Raw genomic sequence first — 22232 nt, forward strand, 5'->3', positions numbered from 1 at the left:
CAGATTCTACACAGAGAATGATATTGTAATAGAGCACAATATTCAAGCCAAGGAGGCTAGATCTGTAAAGAAGCAGTGTCAACCATGAACCTGCATTAATGTTCTTGAACTTTGATATCTGTACTTTAGTTGTGTTTTTTTGTATTTTTTTAATTGAGGTGAAGAAGCATGAGAGGAGAAAGCACAAGGGTGCAGTGGTTAGCACTGTGGCCTCATAGCTCCAGGAAAAAATTGAATTCTGATCTGGTTACCTTTGAGACTTTGTACTTTCTTCTAGTATCTACATTGTTATTCTCCAAAATCAGAAAAAATACATAGGTTACAATAACTGAATACAAGTCTGTATATGGGTGCCCTGTAAATTCACTGTCCATTTTCAGAGTTTGCTTTTAATCCGGCCAGATGGGCTCTGGATTCCCACATCTCTAAAATAGGTGCATGTATATTTCTAAAGACAAATATTTTCAAAAGGTCAAGTAATGGTCAAATAATTTCCCAAGTTCAGATTAAAAATCAGAGACACATTTTTGTTCTGCCGTTTTTCCGAGAACTCAAAATACTGGTAATTACTGAAAGAAATCCAGGCTCTCGTTATAACACTCCAGTTTTTGACATCTATTTTCTAAAGAAACTTTAGGCCACAATGGAACATATTTCAGGTTCTCACTATGAATAATAATATTGATATTCTAAAATATTACCTCAAATACAGAGAAAGATCTGTCATTTTCTTGGAAATTACTGTTTTGATTGTTTGTGCCATACAGAGCCAGATCTTTGGCAACCTGATACAGATTGAAAAACAAAAACAAATGCAGATATAACTCATTAATATAATGATCTACAGTGAAACGCTATTCCCTTATGAAGAAGGGATTAAGAAAGAAGAAAAGTTTCAAGTGCATTAGTAAACAACCAATAAATCTAAAAATATAAACTACTCTGTTATTCATTACTTATTATGTCTAACTTTAATTGCATTAAATATGTTTCAACATTACAAAAAAAACATGACCAACAAATAACAGATAGAGGAACTCAGTTTTAACTTATCCAAATAGTAAGATGGCCCATTCGAGCATGGCATTTACAGCCTTCTGTCAGCTTGGGCACTCCCATGTTCATGCAGTAAACCTTGAGACTTAAATATGAAAGGTACTGTCAACACCACAATTCAGCATATAATGGGTTCAATCTTAAATCTAAACTTTATTTTTCCCTTTCCTCACAAGAGCCCATTTGTGTGTTGCATGCACTATTAAATATAGAGCATAGTTGGCCTGACATTCTGTTAACCCAGCTACTTGTGGCCTAAGATGGTACAGTCGTGTTTTAAAATGATGAAAAGTTGGTTTAAAATCCTTTTTGTAATAAACTAGGGGGCTTTGCCCCCTGCTTGCTTTGCTTGCCCAAACCCCAACCCTGGGGCACACTACGCACCAGCCACTTCACGTCTCTGCTGCTCGCATTGTGAAGTGGGGGCTGAACGCACGCTAAGGAGATGCGGTCGGATCAGCTGCTGGCTTGCTGCTGCTGCTGCCGAGCTGCGTTTTCTGCTTGTCGCACTGTGCGTTGATAATAATAATAATAATAATAATAATAATAATAATAATAATAATAATAGGTTACATTTATTGAACGCCTTTCACAAACCCAAGGTCGCTTTACATACAGAGTTAAAAAAAAAAAATTACACAGATGACAAAAGTTCATAGAAGAGTAAAGTTTTCAGTTGTGATTTAAAAGTACAGAAACAGGAGCAATCTCTGAGAGACTGAGGAAGAGAGTTCCAGAGTTGAGGTCCTTGCAGTCAAGGAGGACCTGCCTCCCAAGTTGGAGAGTCTGGTGCGTGGGACAGTAAGGAAATGACTGCTCGAGGACCTGACAGAGCGACAAGGAGTGTAAGGAGCTAGTAGCTGAGTGAGGTAGAGGAGGGCATGGTTATGTAGGGCTTTGAAGGTGAGAAGCAGAATCTTGAATTTAAGCCTTGGTGGAACTGGTAACCAGTGAAGCTGGGAAAGAACAGGGGAGATGTGAGCAAAACACTTTGTGTGGGTAAGGACTCTAGCTGCGGAGTTCTGAATATATTATAACTTCTGTATAGATTTTGCAGGGAGGCCAATGAAGAGGGAATTACAGTAATCAATACAAGACATTATGAAACAATGAACCAGAGTTTGAGCATCAGACAAGAACAGAAATGGACGGAGGCGGGCAATGTTACAGAGATGATAGAATGAAATTTTGGAAAGAGACCTAATTTGTAACTCAAAGTTAAGTGATGAATCAAACAAAGCACCAAGATTTCTGACAACAGGAGCAGGTTTGAAAACCATCAACAGAAATAGAGAAATTGAATGCCTTAGAAGGTTGGGATTTTGGACCTACCAGTAACACTTTAGTCTTATTGGCATTAAGTTTGAGAAAGTTATTTTCCATCCATAGCTTAAGATCAGTGATGCATTTCGTGAGTGTGCTGGGAGGTGAATCTGTAGGGGTGTCTGTACTAAGATATAACTGTATATTGTCTGCATGACAGTGGAAGGCCATGTCTGCGAATAATCTAACCCAAAGGAAGGATACAAAGTAGAAAAAGTAATGGCCCAAGGACTGAACCCTGAGGGACACCATGTGACACAGGTGAGGTGGAGGATTTATATCGGCCAAGTGTGACAAACTGTTGCCTATTAGAAAGATAAGATGTGAGCCATTGAAGGGCTAAGCCAGAGATGCCTACAGCAGAGAGACGTGACAGGAGGATTTCATGGTTAATAGTGTCAAATGCTGCACTTAAGTCAAGAAAGAGGAGAATATTAAGGGAATCGCAATCTGCAGACAGGAGAAGATCATTGACTACACAGAGAAGAGCTGTCTCAGTGCTGTGCTTTGTACGAAAACCAGACTGAAAAGGCTCATAGAGTGTATTATCTACAAGAAAAGCATGGAGTGGTGTAGCAACCACGCGTTCCATCACCTTAGCCAAAAAAGGGAGATTAGAGATAGGCCTGTAACTGGAGAGAGAAGAAGGATCCAGGTCAGGTTTTTTAAGGATTGGGGTAACTGCAGCAGTTTTGAGGACAGTAGGGACAGAACCTGAACTAATTATGGATGAGCATGTCTTAAACAGAGAAGTGGGGCAGGATCAAGCAGACAGGAGGAGGCATTAGACTTATTAATAAGTTCAGAGATGGCAAGAGAGTCAACAGGTGAGAAACAAGTGAGTCTTGATGATGGAGATGGCAGATCAGAATGAGTGAGTGACTGTGGTGAGGAGGGGAAACTGTGATAGATTTGATCAATTTTGGTATTAAAGAAATGTAAGAAAGCCCGACACTGTTCAGCTGTATTGGGGCATGATAGAGGAGGGGGTTGGAGGAGTTTATTAACAGTTCTAAAAAGAGTTCTAGGCCTAGACTTAGCACCATTTATGACAGAGGAACAATAGTTGGAGCGAGCAGTGTTAAGGGCATCCCTATATTTAAGTATGCGCTCAGTGCAAAGCTGTGAATGAACTATGAGGCCCGTTTTCTTATAAAGTCATTCAAGACCCCGGCTAGTGGCTTTCATAGCTCTGAACTCACCGGTGTACCAGGGACAAGAGCGGGAGGCTGGAACATGCCTAGTCCTTAAGGGAGCAAAGTTATCTAACAGTTGGGAAACACAGCTGTTATAAAGGGAAACCATGTTTTCAGGAGAGGGAAGACTATGCAATTCAGAAAGAGACGAAGACAGAAGGGAAGCAGCAAACAAATCAGAATTAACAGACCTAATGTTGCGATAGGAGACAGACTTTTTCTTGACAGATGTAGTGGTAATAATGCTAAAGTTACATTCAATAATCTTATGATCAGAAATACCAGAGAGTGAACCTGAGACAGAGGACATTATTCAAGCCATTTGAACAAAGCAAGTCAAGAATATGACCGTGAGTATGAGTGGGGAAATCCACATGCTGTGTCAAGTCAAAAAATTCCAAAGTTGAGATAAATTCAGCTGTAAGAGAGCAGTTGATATCAACATGAATATTAAAATCACCAAGTAAAATTACAGCAGGGCAAAGAGACGAGATTACAGTGAGAAGTTCATTAAATTCAGACATAAAGTTCACCACAGATTTGGGATGGTGATAAACTAACAACAGCAGTACAGGAGGGGAGGAAACCATTTCAACAGCAATATCACCAGGTTGTTGCCAAGTTTCTGTAAGAAGAAACATGTCCACTTGCTTCTGGGAGATGAGGTCATTAATCAGCGATGTCTTGTTAGTGATGGAGCGAGTGTTCAAAAGGCCAAGCCTAAAGTTGGAACAGCTGGGAGAGAAGGGCGCAGACACTTCCTGAAGAGGACGAAGATGGCCCATGTTTATTCCTCGGACAGCCCTAGCGTTAGGCCAGTGAACGCGGTCAGATGTCAATATACAATGGAACCTCGGTTCATGACCGCATTCCGTTCTAAAACTCTGATCGCAACCCGATTTGGTCATGACCCGAAGTAATTTCCCCCATAGGATTGTATGTAAATACAATTAATCCGTTCCAGACAGTACGAACTGTATGTAAATAGATTTTTTAAAGATTTTTAAGCACAAAAATAGTTAATTACACCATAGAATGCACAGCGTAATCTATAATAATAAAAGGCAAAGCCCTCACTGACTGACTGACTGACTCACTCACTGACTGACTGACTGACTGACTCATCACTAATTCTCCAACTTCCCGTGTAGGTGGAAGGCTGAAATTTGGCAGGCTCATTCCTTACAGCTTACTTACAAAAGTTAGGCAGGTTTCATTTCGAAATTCAAAGCGTAATGGTCATAACTGGAACATATTTTTTGTCCATACACTGTAATGGAGGAGGCGGAGTCACGTATCGCGTCATCACGCCTCCTACGTAATCACGTGAACTAAAAACAAGGAAGAGATTTACAGCACGAGTCACACGCGGGAACGAAGGTAAATGACGTTAATTTTTGACTGTCTTTTAATACTGTGTAAGCATACATATTAACACATGTGCAATTAAACGTGTGCATTTACGGGGTGATTTCTCAGGCTTAAAAGCTCACCTTTTATCAAACGCGGGAACAAAGGTAACTGACGTTGTTCACTGTCTTTTAATACTGTGTAACCATACATATTAACACATGTGCAATTAAACGTGTGCATTTACGGGGTGATTTCTCAGGCTTAAAAGCTCGCCTTTTACTAAAAAGGTAAATGCAAAACTATTTTCAATCAGTTTATTGAAACGCTCCCGTTAAGGATTGCAATAACATATTCGCGAGATAAAACAACGAAGTAGGGGGAAATGGAGGAAGACCCGCAAACAGCGAAGAGCAAAAAATTAATTAAACAATTGAGAACGGAGCGAGTTAAGCATACAAGCATGTTCATAAGGGAAACAAAGCACGGTGTAAAACGTAAGTTTAAATTAAGTTTATAGAAACGCTCCCGCTGCGGATTGCAATAACATATTCGCGAGATAAAACTTTAATGAGACGACACGAGGTATAAACGAACCACACGCCGTGGCGCAACGTTAGGGGCAACAGTTTCAACCATTCTATGATCTGCTTCTCGCAACTGAAAGACGGCACATGGCGGATGTTAGCCGACTTGCTGACCGCAACGTTAGGGGCTTCAACTATGGCGCTGACGCCACATCTCAGTGACAACACTTTGCAGACTGTACTTAAAAGACACGCCCTCCTCACTGGACAGTTAAAAACACCAATCAAACTAACGATGACATCAAGTATTACCCAATCCAAAGTAGGAAAGGAGGCATCTTCATAAAATGCATGTGGGATGATTTGCATGAGACGCTGCTTTAAAAAAAAAATTATAAAAAAAATACGGGATAAATCCCGTCCAGTATTGATTCAAAACGGGACGCGCAATTTCATTCTCAAACGCGGCACGATTCCGTATTTTAAAGGACGGGTGGCAACCCTACAGTGCCAGGTAACCACCCATACAATCACATTGTGATTCAGACTAGGAATGCAATGAATGTGATTACCCCGATCTACATCCAAGGCGAAAGTCTTGCAACATTCAAAGATGATGGTTTGGGATAAGTACACCATACAACATAAAAGAGCTTATGAAGCTTTGAACCGAAAAAACCAAGATCTCAGAGATCGTAAAAAAAAAAATAGGAGGTAATGTCGTTTTACTCGCTGTAGATTTTAGTCAAACATTACCAGTTATTCCACGAGGGAGACCAGCAGATCAACTCAACGCGTGTTTAAAATCCATGCTTCTCCCACGCTCGGTTATATGTCGCGTGTTCTCGGGTAGGTGCAACAAAAAATGTATACATTTAAGCATGTAATGGGCAAACAAAAAATGAGGTATACCCGAAGGCACTGCAGTAGTACTTAATGTAACTTTACTTCTTAAATGTTAATGTTTTACTGTTTAATAATTTATACGGTTGTTATATGTTGTTCAAATTCTTTTATCAAAATACCACTGACAGCGCAATGCACGATAACATGGAGTGAATACACCATACGCATCCGCCCACGGCTGCCCTGCTGTGCGCAGATAGGAGTTGATTCTACAATAAAATAAAATAAAGATAAAAAGAGTAAAACAATCATCACCCATAAAGCGGATAGTAGACGTGAGGTACTATATGTGTACCACATTTCAAGTGTATAGGTGACACGGTTTGCGAGCTACAGGTCATTTAAAATCCTGGACAGACACACAAATTGCCACGGTAGCAAATTACAGAAGAAGATTTTACTGTTTAATAATTTATATTTATATGAAATGTGCTTCTTATATATTACTTCATATTCTCATATGATAATGATGTTAATGTTTATATTGATTTCTGTGTTATTAAAACTGCATGTATGTGTGTATATGTATATATATATATACTAGCTAAATACCCGCGCTTCGCAGCGGAGAAGTAGTGTGTTAAAGAGGTTATGAAAAAAAAAGGAAACATTTTAAAAATAACGTAACATGATTGTCAATGAAAGCCCGTTTCACTCAGTAAGTCTTATGTGTGTGTTTATGTATGTGTGTATATATATGTAGATGTGTATATGTAGATATGTATATATATGTATATGTATATAAATGTTTATGTGTGTGTGTATATTATATATATAATATATATATATATATATATATATATATATATATATATATATATATAAAAGACAGCAACAGTTATAACAATGACAACACAATTACATTGACAATCATGTTACGTTATTTTTAAAATGTTTCCTTTTTTTTTCATAACCTCTTTAACACACTACTTCTCCGCTGCGAAGCGCGGGTATTTTGCTAGTAGTAAACTAAATGTAAAAACATTGAATAACACTGAGAAAACCTTGAACAGAGAAAAGTAACATTGCAAGAATTCACACTATAGCCTTACGAACCGCTCGTTGTAAACAGTTTTTTTTTAGTGAGTTTTAAGCACAGGGAGAAACATGAACATTTGAAAAATCCGTAATTTAATAAACAACCAAGAAAAGTAACATTGCAACAATGCACTCTACGAACCGATCGCTGTAAACAGAAGTAAAGTGGAGGTTAAAATCCAATAGAAAAAAGTCTTCATTAAATACAACAAGGTTAAAACAATGCTGGAATCTGTCTCTTTAAAAACAAGCCCGGTGCATTCTTTAACTGCCTTCTCAGTATTATGCGGCCAGCCCTCTCTCTCTTACCTCGCTCTCTCGTGCTCTCTCTCTCTCTCTCACTCACTCGCTCGCTCTCTCTCTCTCGCTTGCTCTCTCATGCTCTCTCTCTCTCTCGCTTGCTCTCTCTCGCTTGCTCTCTCGCACTCTCTCTCTCTTTCGCTCACTGCACAGGGAATGCACAGGGAGAGACTGAACACGTGCGGAAATCATCGGTGCATACGAACTGGAAGGGAAACTGGCTTGTTCGGCACCCGAGTGTGTGGTCGTGAACAGATGCAAAAGTCTGGCAAACTTTTTGGTCGTAACCCGATTTGTACGTGGTCCGAGACATTCGTGACCCGAGGTTCCACTGTACTTGGAATCGACACGTCCGAGCCATAGATCCGCGAGGAGACTCTTTTAGACCGGTGAATATGGCAAGGACGCCGAGTAATTCCAAGCGACTGGCAGAAACTATAAGTCAGGGAGACCAATCGCGGATGACAGTCAAGATTTTTAAGTTCATATGGAGAATATATGAGCTGCATTGCCAAAAAAGTAGAAATAGCAATACACAGCACAACTCCAAACCAGAGACAGAACAGGCTAAGAATATCCAGACAGCAGTGGACACCGCCAAGAGCGAACAGAATGCCACACAACACCATGCTAACTCCAGTTACACACGTTAGCCAACCCAAATCTCACTGCATAACCAGCTAGAAAAGGAAAAGCACAGCGGGCAGGCTGCACATTCGCAGTTCAGACTCGCAACTGCAAACGAAGCAAGAGTAGATTCATACTCACCGCGAAGGCAGTAACAGGAGAGAAGGAAGGGAGCTCGCGCAAGACTGAAACAGGTATGATCTAGGCAATCGCCAGTGGCATTCGTAAAAAAACAAATTCGAAAAGAGCAGTCAAGTCTGACGGGACAAAACAAAACAAATGCAATGACACCGGTGAGAAGCGGCAGCCAAACGCGCACAGCTTACTCTCAACCGGAAGTGACAGATCGATCATTTAAAAGCCTGTACAGCAGGTGTCCTTTTGTCTCACTGCCTTGTCTCACAGGACGTTAAAGTGTCTCCGAGAAAGTCATGTATCGTCTCCTTCCAAGCCTTCCAAGATTTTTTTTTATAATAGAGAGATATGTTTTGGTGGGGCACTGGTCAAACAATAAAGAAGTAACTGTCTTCCACAGCACTTAATTAAGTATTTACTTCTTACAGTCAACTTTGAGGTTTCCTATGATGAGTGTTATAAAATAAAATTGATTACACAATGTAAACAGGTAGTTACAGTATATTATTAGTAAATTTTAAAGAAACTGGATTAGAAATTGAAACATATTGTTTCTAATATATACATATACTGCACTTCTGTGGCTACTACCTGTATATATCTAACACAGGCTCATCACAGACCATCTTAATCAGGAATGCATTGCTCTAAAAATTAATACTAGAAGTTAAGTATTTAGCACTGTAGAAGTAGATCCACTGAATTAAATAAAAACGTTATTTTTTATAAGTGAAAGGATGTCAATACTCATTAGATCCAATCATCCTACCAGTTTTCTGACACTCTTTAAATGGGAAAAGTGGCTTGAGCAGAGTGTATTTGGAAGAGCTTTTGTTAATAAGCACTGAGTAACACATTCAGAGCTGGGCCAACGGGCCCTGAACTGAAACTGGACTGTAAATATGCATTAGTTGATATATACTGTAAGACTTTATGAACAAGAGGATCACAAAGTTTAGTAGTATATTAATGTCTTCGGCTACATTCCTAACTTATAGAGATCCGATATTTCATTAAAAGCTGTAATTCTAAACAAAAATAATATGAAAATAAATGAAATAAAAGAAAAAGCTGACACTATCATAACGTATAGAAATGTCAAATCCCTGCTCATGCCAGACACATCAAACAACCTCCTATAATCTAAAATTTACAATTAGAAACTTAACATTAACAATCTCTTTGTATTTTCTAGTGTATATACTGGATAATACTTGGAAATGAACACTTACCATGTCTTCAGAGAGATCATTTGCATCACCAAGTAATTTTGCACTTTTATCAACAACTAAAATCCCAACAAAAGAATTAGGCTCAGTAACATTGACTTGAAGTGAAACTGCATTAGATGGTTGGACGTGTTTGTTGCTCCATGAAAGGTTAACCTGATTAAATACATAGAAAGGAAGCACAAGAAAAAAAATGTTTAAAATTGGTAAAATATTGTAAATATGAAGGCTTAAATTCATTATAAAATGCATTTCTAAAACAAATATTTAATCTCTTAACTATGAGATATTTGTTAAAATATTAGATATTATTTAATAGCAAGACCCCCGTGACCCTGTGTTTGGATTCAGCGGGTTGGAAAATGGATGGATGGATGGATTTAATAGCAACATCTTCACTCCTGCAGAACTAAATCATCAAGCTCTTTCAGTGTTCTACCATTCACCCTGTTGGGCTAAACTAAGAAACAAAGGAATGTATAAGGACAGCTTTGCAGAAATCCAGAAGTGAATGCTTTTGCTACATGTTAAGTACAGTGTTCTTATTGCTAAAGAATAGAAGATGAGGACATGTTGTAATGGGCGGCCGGGATGCTTACCCGGCCGGGACGATGGAGGACAGCCCTCCTGGTTTGCTATACTGCCACGGAGCAGAGAAGCTCAACCCTGCTGTGGCTCATGGACACCGCCAGGGGGCGTGTGGAGAACGGCTGAGCCCTCCTGTGTAGGGCTGCTGTCTCACCCGGAACTGCAGCCGGAAGCTGATCATGGAACAGCTGGAGCACTTCCGGGTCCTCTATAAAAGGAGACAGCTGTCACAACTCAGCAAGCCGGAGTCGGGTGGCAGAGGACAGAGCTTAGAGGAGTGGAGCCAGCTAAGAAAGAGGAAGAAGGGACTGAGTACTGTGGTGATTGGTGTATACTGTTGCAGAAAGGAAAATAAAGGAGTGTTGTGTGACAAAGTTGTGGTCTCTGTCCATGGTCCGGGATTCTGTTACAATGTCAAAAAGTAATATTTACATTTTTTACAGGTTTAAGCAAGAAATATGAAGCATTTTTAATCTACATGTATATTTTTCTTGCTCATAATTTAGAAAGTTATCTTATGCCAACACATTTTTAACAGAGATGTATTTTGGTATACCAGTATTAAAACTCCCTGTGCTATTTGTTGTATTTATCCATTAAATATACCAAACTAAAACTGACTTGTGACATCTATACTTGAATAGTAGCTGCAAGTTTTATATAATATTAACTTCTTACTGTACTGTGCAACCAACAACAAGAAACAGGTGACACAAAACACATGTTGTGTTGATGTTTTTATCAGTCCACTAGGGACACTGCATGGTGGTAGCTACAGCATAACATCTAATGCAATGTTATTTATGACCCAATCACAGGTGCTACACAGTGTTTTAACACAGCAATGCAAAAAATAGTTAGAAATATATACCTTGGGTTGAGAGTATTTCTTATATGTACTATGTATGTTTATGTCAAGTTAGCAATATGCAATCTGACCATATAAAAATCCAAGGAAAAATTTCTGTATTAAAGATATCTACAGTATATATAAATTGCTAAAATCTGTCTGCCTGTTACACTTTATCTTAATCTAATATGACAAGATATGTTCTTGGAATCCATAATAGAAGGAAGAACATCTGCTGAGCGTTAAGTGCATTTTATAGAATGCAAGGACAACAAACTGAAACAAGTAAAAAAATTAGGTAATGGCAACCTGGTTTATCTATTCATTCTCCCCCAAGACATGATAGACACATGTTCAGAATTTACAATCAAGCATAAGTATTGTGTTGATAGATCATCAGACACAGAAGTTTGCCACACGTAAATAATGAAGGGCAAAGTGACCTGTGGTTGTGTGTCTATGACAAAGTGACCAAAAAAACAAATTATAGCCACCATAATGGCACAAAGAAAAAGAAGATCAGTGACATCTGCTGAGCATCAAGCAAATCACAGAAGGTGATTAAATGACGAAGAAGAAAAAAGAATAAGGCATGCTACTGAATCACATTGATAAACAAGAAGTAAATCTGAATATTGAGCAAGTGCAGCAGACAAACACAATGGCGTATAGGATGCAGAGACAGAAATGAATAGTGGCAATCAAGAACATTGTAACAAATAGTTGAGATGTCCAACAGTATGAGAGCATTGTTTTTACATGTTTACATCAATGTTTATTTGAAGACCAAAGTTACATTAACAAGGTCAAGCTATATTTTTTAATGTTGAAAATCAAAGCATGTGTTGCCAAAATAGAAATGTTCTGCTTCATCTAAATAAGTCAACAGTTGTAATAAAATACATTATGACTTCTAGAGAACCTGTAAGAAGTGACTATTTAGAAAACAGCTACTTACCGTTAACTTAATTTTTATTTGCATTTATTTTAGGACTGTAGGTCCATGTGTTTCATTAGTAATTAAGTAACTTTATTGAGCAGTCTAATTACAAGATTTTAACCATAATTTCCTAAGTGTTTTACATGATGGTTAGAAAGTTATTTATATATTTCATATACAAAACTCTTTGCAATAGGAAGAGGACGTACAATATGGCTGTCATATTAAACAGGAACATAAAGAACACCAAAAAGGAATTGCAAGAATTGCATGGTTATACTTGAAATCTAATGTTGATAATTTTGCATATGAAATTCAACTGTTTATTTAGTCTCAAACAAGTTTTATTATTAATAATTGCTGGTAGATGAACTGACAAATAAAAAACAAAATACTAAATCATATCTACATTTTAATAATGACTTGAAACTTTGTGATGATGCAGTTCCACCATAACGTATACCCACTCTGTCACTTAACCATTTCAACCTAAACATACCTTATTTTGGAAGATATTTGTAATAGATATTTGTACTTGATCTCCGACAACTTCTCCATCATCTCTGACATAATACACAAGCACACTGGCAACAGGAGCCCAAGAGTAAGTGGCTGTGAGAGAAAAAGAAGTGGCCGAGCTATTGCCAGCTAAGATGGTATTTCCTTTTGAAAGAACCTGTCAAATAAGCAAGAATTAATTTGGTAAAATGTGTAACATTTCAAAAACTCTTACCTTGCTGGTACGGCTGGGGCCTGTTACTTGTGACAGCATTTTAGCTTAAATTTGTACACAAATTGATAGCAAATTGAAAATGTATCTTAATTGATGTTGAGTATCGATAGCCCATTTTTGTCCTGATCTGGCTTTTGTCGATGGACCAAGGGTGGCCTTCTTCAAAAATGCTGAGGATGCCATTCAAATGCGTGATCCTTGCTAAAGGACTATAACCAGGGGACAAACTAAGATGATATAGTATCTCCTTGACATTAGCAATTTACCAGGCACCATTTAGGGATATTTAAACTGTCATAAATTACATTTTCACACATCTCTATTTTTTTCAAAGGGTTCCTTTTAGTGTATTGCTATATGTGTTTTTAGAAGACATTAAGGTGTTCCATGTCTTAAGCATATTTGATGTGAAATCTAAAGGAATATTTTTTATTTTTGTTTTTAATTCACACACAGTGTTTACTCTACTGCACAACTGCGGCATAACTCAACCCAACAGGATATCCAGTACAGACTGCTCCGATATCAACATTTTCTCTTTGGTGGAGTCCACCCGTGATACTGTATTTCATCAGTACCATAAAGCTGCCAATATAACCACTGCTCATAAATTAGTTTATGATATTCTAAATAGAACAAACACTCCTTAAACTATGTAGGCTATTGACAATATGGGGAAAACACCAGACAACGGTGCAATGGATTAGCAGTGGGGTCAGCTCAATCATTTTTAACTACATGGATTAAATTTATACTTCATACCATTTATATATTTCAGAGTGCACTCCAGTAAAGTTATAAGAAAGCATTTGAAGAATGTGTCCTGTCACGTATCTGTTTGATCTGCTTATACTTGGATTTGCTTTCTTTTACTAAAAAGATCTCTTAAAATTCACATTGCTATCAGCCTAAATACCTAAAACTATTTTTAAGCTTGTAAATATTTAAAGTTATACTTTTGAAGGAAAATGTGTCACTTTATTTTATAAATGTAAGCAAACTATCACAATAACAAAAATAAGTAGGAATTGTATCTTACCAAATATCTTAGCTGAGGTATCATAAAATTGCTGTGAACAGTTAGTAGAAAAGATGTTCCAACCTATGGAGAAAAAAGAGACCAGAAATTGTTTTTTATGTGAGTCATTCAGGTCTTAGTATGCTTATTTATACATTATAAATCTATAAAAAAGAACTTCATGGTGTATTTGAATGATGCTACTAAGACTGCAATTTATCATTTAAAAATATAGCAAAGCGCAGACTGTTAAAATCATTAGAAGACTAAGAAAAGCTGAAACATCCTCTCATTTTTAAAACAACTGCTTTTTACTGGCCTCTCTTAAAGAAATATAGAATATCTGGTAATAACTCCATACAAATCTGCAAAATTTTAACAAAGTCAAACACAGCAGTGCACATCATCCCTGACTTTGAGAAACTTCTTGCTAATTTCAAGGTTCTTTTATGGGTTGATAAGGCTGTAAATGGCTTACCCTAGAATGTATAAGAGGCTTCCTAATCAAATATCAGCCAAAAAGGGAGCTCCACTCTAGATGTGAAACTCATTTAGTAACTCCCAAATTTAACTGGAAATGCGCAGGACAGTTCGCTTTCATCTTCTGCACTCCTAGATTGTCTAATATGTATTTTGTCACAGCAGCAAGAGGCTTTCCTACTCTTAAGCAGTATCTAGTTTGATTTTTAAAACTAACTTTTATCATTTAGACCTTCCTTGATTTTATTTATCTACAATAGTTTTGCTATTTTTGCTATATTGTTATACTTACCTATTCTGTCATGTTGATATTTTTTTCATTTTATTCATTTTTAAATTTTTGGTTTTGCTTTAGTGATTTTATTGGTTATAAAGTACCTTGTGATGTATTTTATGTATAATAGGTGTAAATACATTTTCTATTATTGTCATTATTAATATTTACAGATTTGGCCTTTTATTTAATCTTTATCAATGTTGTAGTCCAAAGGGACTGACCTCCAGAACCAAAAATACCCCAATGTGGAGACTATGCAGACTTTGTAGTACAATACTGGACTAGTCGCCTGGGCTCAGTTGTCTTTGTTAGCCTACCAACTTGCAACCCACATTTTGATCTTTTGGAACTAGTACTAGTTAGAGAAGTCATTTGTAACATAAGGCCAGTAATTTATATTATGCATTACCTTATAGATAACTCATTTGATATGAATGTTTAAATAGCTTTTTTCACATTCTGATTGCTATATGCTTTCTTACTACCGTCACATTACTTGGTTTACAGTATTGCAAATATTTTGTAGTCAGAGAGAATATATTTGCTTTTTCTTAAACTACTGCTACTAGGGATGTGAATTATATTTTTAAACAAAATTTAGAAGTAATTATTATTCACAAATTATAATGAAGCATACATGGTTGATGTAGAAGAAAATCCACCCTGTTAGAAAACTTGGGTATCTCTTTTATGCAAGCTTTATATATTTGTTGATCCTAAAGACTTATTTTTAATCATCATCATTATCTATTTCTTGCAAATTAAATTAAACTGTATTAACAACAGACATATTAATGCTAATTAACCAGAATTATGCAAGAATAAATCAGCAATGTTTTTCTTATTTGAACTGGATAAGTTTTTCTTTGTTTGTGACTAGCCATAGTTTCTACAAAATGAGCACATGTACATTGATTCTTTCTATCTAATTCATCTTCTCTCAGTTACTGTTATTAATAAGTGCATATTTCCCTAATCTTTCTTTAGAACATTAGAACACTCTAGACGAGAATAGGCCATTCAGCCCAACAAAGCTCGCCAGTCCTATCCACTTATTTCTTCCAAAAAAACATCAAGTCGAGTTTTGAAAGTCCCTAAAGTCTTACTGTCTACCACACTACTTGGTAGCTTATTCCAAGTGTCTATCGTTCTTTGTGTAAAGAAAAACTTCTTAATGTTTGTGTGAAATTTACCCTTAACAAGTTTCCAACTGTGTCCCCGTGCTCTTTATGAACTCATTTTAAAATAACAGTCTCGATCCACTGTACTAATTCCCTTCATAATTTTAAACACTTCAATCATGTCACCTCTTAATCTTCTTTTGCTTAAACAGGTTGCTATTTCCATAACATAGTCATATGCCTAACGATTTGATACTAGAATTCTCTTTCTTTATTTGCAATGCTGAGATCCCATTTCAGTCTTTTTTTAATAGGCACCCACTAGTATTTTTCCATTATTTAAATACAAATTGAAGTGTTACTTCGTCTCAGGAGTTTATTGCATGGCACTATCTACTATATATACAAGCACTTTGAGTGAGATACACTAACCTTTTGTCATTTCTAGATTTCTTCATCCAAATATCCTAAATTATGGAACATACAGTAATTCTTACATGAATGGAGAATAAAACCTTTTCAAATGCAAAAGTGAACCATCATATCAGAAGAGTTTTTATACACATCAAACAAAAAATTAGCCAAACTACAAATTTCCAGATAATTTCTAAGTACAAAACTGAAATATTTTACCATTGCTTTCAGCTTAGTTAAATGAATAAAAAGCAGTTACCTTAATATGCAAGCTTTCTACGTGAAGTTTAAGATAAGAATGACTAGGAGAGTTAAGCACATTGAAAACAGACAGCGTCTGTTCAGCACCACTGAAATTAGCCTGCAAGACATAACATCGAGCAGCTGTTAAAGTCTGCACACATCCATTCAGGCTGAAAGAGACACTGCACATGTAATGGGTATATTAATGACACTAAAATTGATTTTAAGAAAAACTCAAAGGTTGAAATTGACATTTGAAAAACAAAAGATGCCTCTTATTCATTTGTTATTTCTATTACTATAAAGCACCTTTGATATTTTCATATGTCACAAGTTTTATTCATACTACTGACTATTACATTTTGCTGTTGTTTATATATTTGAATATATACAGAAAGTTGGTGTCACATACATTATTTGAAATATTAATTGTGTTAACCTAATATCAGTTTGTAAACTACTGGCAGACATCTGTGTTCAAGAAACACTTTCGTCAACTGCTCTTAGTTTCCTTTCAAGCAAAAGCAATACTAGTAAGTACTATTCGCTCAATCAGTTTTCAGCAATTTCTCATCAACTTACTTTTTTACTAAAGAACATCTTTCTTAAGTATAATTTTTCATAATTATAAGCGTCATTATTATAATGGTACATTTAAAACGTATTTAGTCCCAAGTTAAAAATATACTTATACATAGCTTTTCTATAAAGAAAAATGAAGACTCCTAAACCAACATTTCAGCAGAGTCATTTTCTGCTACAGTTACTTCATTCAGTTCCAAATATCAGTGTGGCAATCATCCACATGCAGAAACAAAATATTTAATTTTGGAATGTGCTGTTTTGATAGAATTTAAATATGAAATAATACAAAGTTTTAAATAATTGTCAACTTTACTTTTAACAGAACATTCTCAAACCCCCTTAATCTAACTAAGGGATGTAGTGGGGACTGAGTCTATCATAAAAGCATTGGACACAAGGCAGGGAACAGCCTTGAACTGGGCCAACTTGTGCACTCACCCACATTCACTCAAGCCGAGTTACCTAACCTGGCCCATCTCTGGGGATGTACACAGTGCAGCCACAGTAAAACCGTCAAAGTCATAGGGAGACCATGCAAAGCCCACATGCAGAAACATCCAGGAGCAGGATTCAAACTTAAGACACTTGATTCATAAAGCAGGAGAGCTACCTGCTGCACCACCAAGCCACCTATATTCAGACCAAAATGCCCTTTAAATTTAACCCAAGACTAATGACTGAATTTCCTAACGCTTACATACCATAAACAAGATGGATTTGAAAACCTCGTATTTCACACAAAAAGACACTGAAAAATGATACAGTAATAGATTTTAGAATAGGCAAAATAAACTCTTTGCTTTACCTATGTGTAGTATACACAATCTCTATTTTAAACTTTGATTTGAAAAATTATAAGTACATAAGTTGCTTACCTTGATGGTTAAAGATGTAATATTGATATCAAGAGGGAATTCAAGCTTTATAATGCCATTTTTAGGAATTTCAGATTGAATGTTCTGTATCTGTACAGATTCTGTCATTTGAAAAGCCCTCCAACTGTTAGAAAATAATGACTGACTTATAGAAAAAGTTACATTTCTTCCAATTTCCTCTTCACTTAAAGGCTGGCCATCATAAAATGAAATTTTCAGCTGTGAAAGAAACAAATGCATTTTTAATTAATATAAATATAAATTTTCTAATGACATGCATTAAATAGCATTTAAATGGAATATAAGGAAAGAGATAGTGTGTACTGCGGTGGGTTGGCACCCTGCCTGGGATTGGTTCCTGCCTTCTGCCCTATGTTGGCTGGGATTGGCTCCAGCAGACCCCCGTGACCCTGTGTTCGGATTCAGCAGGTTGGAAAATGGATGGATGGATGGATGGATGGATGGATGGATGGATAGAGTGTGTATCTTTTAAGCATAAGGTTTTTTTTATTTATGCACATCTATTTTTTTAAGCCCCCCAGACTTGAAATCTGGTATCATAAGTGAGGTCTTATACAAAGAATTACAGCTTTGTCCACCCAGGGTGTAATGGGGGTGGCCCTGGGTTGGCAGAAATGGCAAAATATATTCCAGTGTGATTTATAAAAAAAGAAACAGCATCACATGGGTTCTGATGGAGGTGTGATGGTTAGCATGCATACCTCTCAAGCAAGAAATTTGGGCAATGTTTATCATTTTCCAAGCCCCATATTGTCTCTGGAGTTATTTATTGCAATTTGGCTTGGAGAGGTAACCTTTTGATATTATGTTCCCATTGCGACCTGTCCTGTACTGTCATTTCTGCCATATTTCAATCTGTACTCTGTTAGCAATAGCTGTAAAAAAGCTGTAAAAAAATAGTGTAATAACAAATTGTGATTACTGGTCATGCGTAGTCTAAACAGAAAAAAATTCCCTAATCTTTAAATTTACAAAGGACTTTTGAAAATAATGCCCCTCTTGGGAAACTCTGCTATATTTACATAAAAAAGCTGACTTGGTGCCTTTTTTGTTTGTACAGTATTTGTTGAAGTATCACTCCAGAACAGCTGTACATGTTTTCATTAAAACTGGAGGATAACTCAGGGATGCGGCAACTTAAAATACAGGCTATATGGTGTCTCAATGCCTTAGCTCGGGTGATCTTCTGCTGTCCAGCATTAAGTCCCTACTTTATGTCAGAGGCTAACTTTAAAGCCAATTGCCTGAAACTGAATGACTGTCCAACCAGGTTGGTTCAGGACTGAACATACAGCCACAATCTTAGTAGGATGTGATGCATTAGAATTCTTATTTATAATGTGAATTCTTCTCATTCTGTCAGTTAACACCCACCACTTCATAAAAGGCTGAAGCTTCCTGTCAGTCTGTGCTTTCTATCCATGCACTGCATGTTTATTGCTCACATGAGTGTAAAGCAAAATTGATTTTTATTTTTTAAACATTACAGATGCAGCAATGGGAAACACAGTGTCTTTTCAAAGCTTAATCACCATCAGTAAATATTGTCTAAATATTTACTTTTGAGTTATGCCAATGAATGTAAATGAAACAGAATATTTTCAGTTCTATTGTACTAATCAAATTTGCCCAGACAAGCTGAAAATGACTTCATGCCTGCAAGAGCAAAAAAGTTTTTTTTTTGTCTTTACATAAGATTTTGCACAGCAGTTATGGGTAATAAATGGTCAAGTATTTGAGAAGAAAAAAAGTTTTGCACTAGAATATCAATAAAAATGTTCTGCATCAATATTTCAAACAATAGGTTTAATAAATGCAGATTCTAGATATTTCCTCCTGGAAGACTTTTTGAAATTACCTAATGTTATATCTTTTCCTCTATTTTGTGAATCTGATTAACCCAATTCAGGATTACAGGAAGGTTTAGCCAATCCTAAAAACATTACATGCAAGGCAGGACTCAACCCTGGATAGGACATCACAGGATTTCCTCACTCATTCTTGTACACTGGGCCTGTGCCTAAAATAATTTAACCGGCATATCCTCTTTGACATGGAGATAAAACAAAATTATCCATAAAAAAAACAATGTTTACATGAGGATGGCCCACAAAGTCCTGAAAATTAGTAACAGGGTTCCTAGAGCTATTAGGGAGCAACGCAAACCTTTGCGCAACTGTGCCACCAACTTTGCATCTTGCATTCAAAAAGTAATAAAAATGTTATTTGAAAAGAGGGATGTCATTCGAAATATTCAGCAGATTTAATGCAGGCTTTCTGCAAGCCTATAGTGGAATAAATAGATTTATAAACTGGGTTGAACACATCTTTTCCAGTTTCTTGATATGGTATAAATTTTTTAGATAAGCATTCCATGCTTTACTGTTGCTTCCAATGAAGTGGTATGCTTTTCAAAAAGCCTTCATATAGTCCTTTATTCTGTTCCTGGCACAATCATATCAGTTTCTGAATCATCATTTCTTAAAATTATTTCTATTTTTTTTATTGTTTTGCAGCTTTTTGTGTTCTTCAGATTGTGGTCAGTGAGCCTGCTATTAATTTGAATTTTTTTGCTTGTAACTTTTAAAAATATGAGAAATACTAGGGGGTTCCCCCCTGCTCGCTTCGCTCGCCAGCCACTTCACATCCCTGCCGCTCTCGTTGTGAAGAGGGGGGCTGAATGCACCCCAAGGATACGCGATCTCTCCTCCGAAACACCCTCTTAAACGGTGATATAATGGGAAACAAATACTGTTTTTTTAACCTCCTCTTTGTTCGATCGACTGCTGGCTTGCTGCTGCTGCCGTACCGCGTGATCTGCATCTCGTGCTCCACTTTGAACATTTAAAAGCTTGTACAGCAGCTGTCCTACTCTTTGCCTTTTATTTCCAGCCCCAGGCGTGGTTAAATCTTTTGGCACAAAGTCCCATCTCGTGAGACATGAGTTCTTGATATTTTTTAGTTTATAATTTAAAAACGGAATAAGAACCTGAAAATCTAACAACATCACATTAAAGTTTGATAAATTCTGAAAAGAATGATACCAAACATATATATGTAGGTTTTAAAATAAGCCGATTTAAAGCATTACAAAAAACGTGACATAAAAACATCACTATTGCACTTTTAGGCTTAGGATTTTATATATATACTAGACATTAAGCCTGTTACAATAACAATAAGAGTAGTGCATAAACATTAGTAGGAACAGTCTATATTAAATGGCAAGTGACCTTGACCTCATTCTGTTTCTTGTCTTAATTTTTTTTTTTGTCAAAAATATTTTTGCAAGAAGCCTTAAGTAAAATAATAATAAAAATAAAATAGAAACGTATATGACAATACAGTAAGTATAATTAATATTACATTTATCCTCTCCCCTGTGGCTGTTGATTGATAAGTTGTTTCCGTTTGAAGATCTCCTATCCTGCCTCTCTTTATTTTAGCTTGCTGTGGCGTCTCTCCAGCAAGTACTGTGCAGTTCCCCAGCAAGTATTTTAATCTGTGCTGGCGTGCAGCTGATTATTTTATGTGTGGCGTCTCCCCGGCAATGGATTTTATGTGAGCGAAAATAAATCTACTTTTAAAAGTCATCCTATTGTAATATCATGAAAATTCGTATATTTAGGAAAACCCCTTCAACGACTGACACTTTACACTTTACCGGGCATAGCTTCTTAATTGCAAATCTGACATCCTCAGAGTGAACACTTGCACAACAACAAACACTAATCCCACCTCTTTGGGGAAGCTGGTCTCCACGTCTCAGTACCCGATTGGATTTTTCGTGCCTTATGTTTTAGGTGTTACCTCATTTACCGAAATCTGATTGGATCGGCCGCGTGATATTTTATAGGTCCCACCCACTCTGTCTTGTGTGACGCGTCAGGCGGCCTTTGAAGCATCTGATTTGAAGCGTCACACCACACCCCGCGCATGCGCACTTCACCAGAAGACACACACACACACACACGGACACATGGATGCACACAGGGATTTTATTAAAGAGGATATATATATATATAGAGAGAGAGAGAGAGAGAGAGTAGATGGAGCAAATACACATTGAATGTTTATGTTCCAAAAACTCTGGCTTGTACTTTTATTAGAGACATAATATACATCCATACAATGAACTACCAAAATGGTGACAAAGTACTTAATTAGAGCATATCTCTATTGAATTGGGAATGGTTGCAATGCTTTTGTGGGGTCCAGGATGCTACTCAATTTTTCAATTGTCACTAAAAAGCAGATGGTAGACATCTTCAATTTAGGAAGAAATTTTAAACATTTTCCACAACAAAAGAAACTCTAAATCTAAACCATTAAACTATCTCATATACTTGCTTCCAAGTGAAACTTTAAATACCAAAAAATGTCTCAGGTCAGGTAGGTAA

The 22232-nt window shown here is 36.7% G+C and overlaps 1 protein-coding gene across 1 annotated transcript in view; it reads right to left on the minus strand.

The window, feature by feature from the left end:
- cd109 (CD109 molecule) overlaps positions 1-22232 on the minus strand; it is a 121819-nt gene that overhangs the window by 53582 nt on the left and 46005 nt on the right. The window contains exons 11-16 of the mRNA XM_051924726.1: positions 17812-18030; positions 16368-16469; positions 13838-13900; positions 12565-12741; positions 9691-9843; positions 702-785 (exon numbers count right to left, since the gene is read on the minus strand). Of these exons, the coding sequence (XP_051780686.1) occupies positions 702-785; positions 9691-9843; positions 12565-12741; positions 13838-13900; positions 16368-16469; positions 17812-18030 (798 nt within the window). The remainder of the gene's footprint in view (positions 1-701; positions 786-9690; positions 9844-12564; positions 12742-13837; positions 13901-16367; positions 16470-17811; positions 18031-22232) is intronic.

The sequence above is a fragment of the Erpetoichthys calabaricus genome, chromosome 3 (genome assembly GCF_900747795.2).
Source record: "Erpetoichthys calabaricus chromosome 3, fErpCal1.3, whole genome shotgun sequence".
Classification (NCBI taxonomy): Eukaryota; Metazoa; Chordata; class Cladistia; order Polypteriformes; family Polypteridae; genus Erpetoichthys; species Erpetoichthys calabaricus.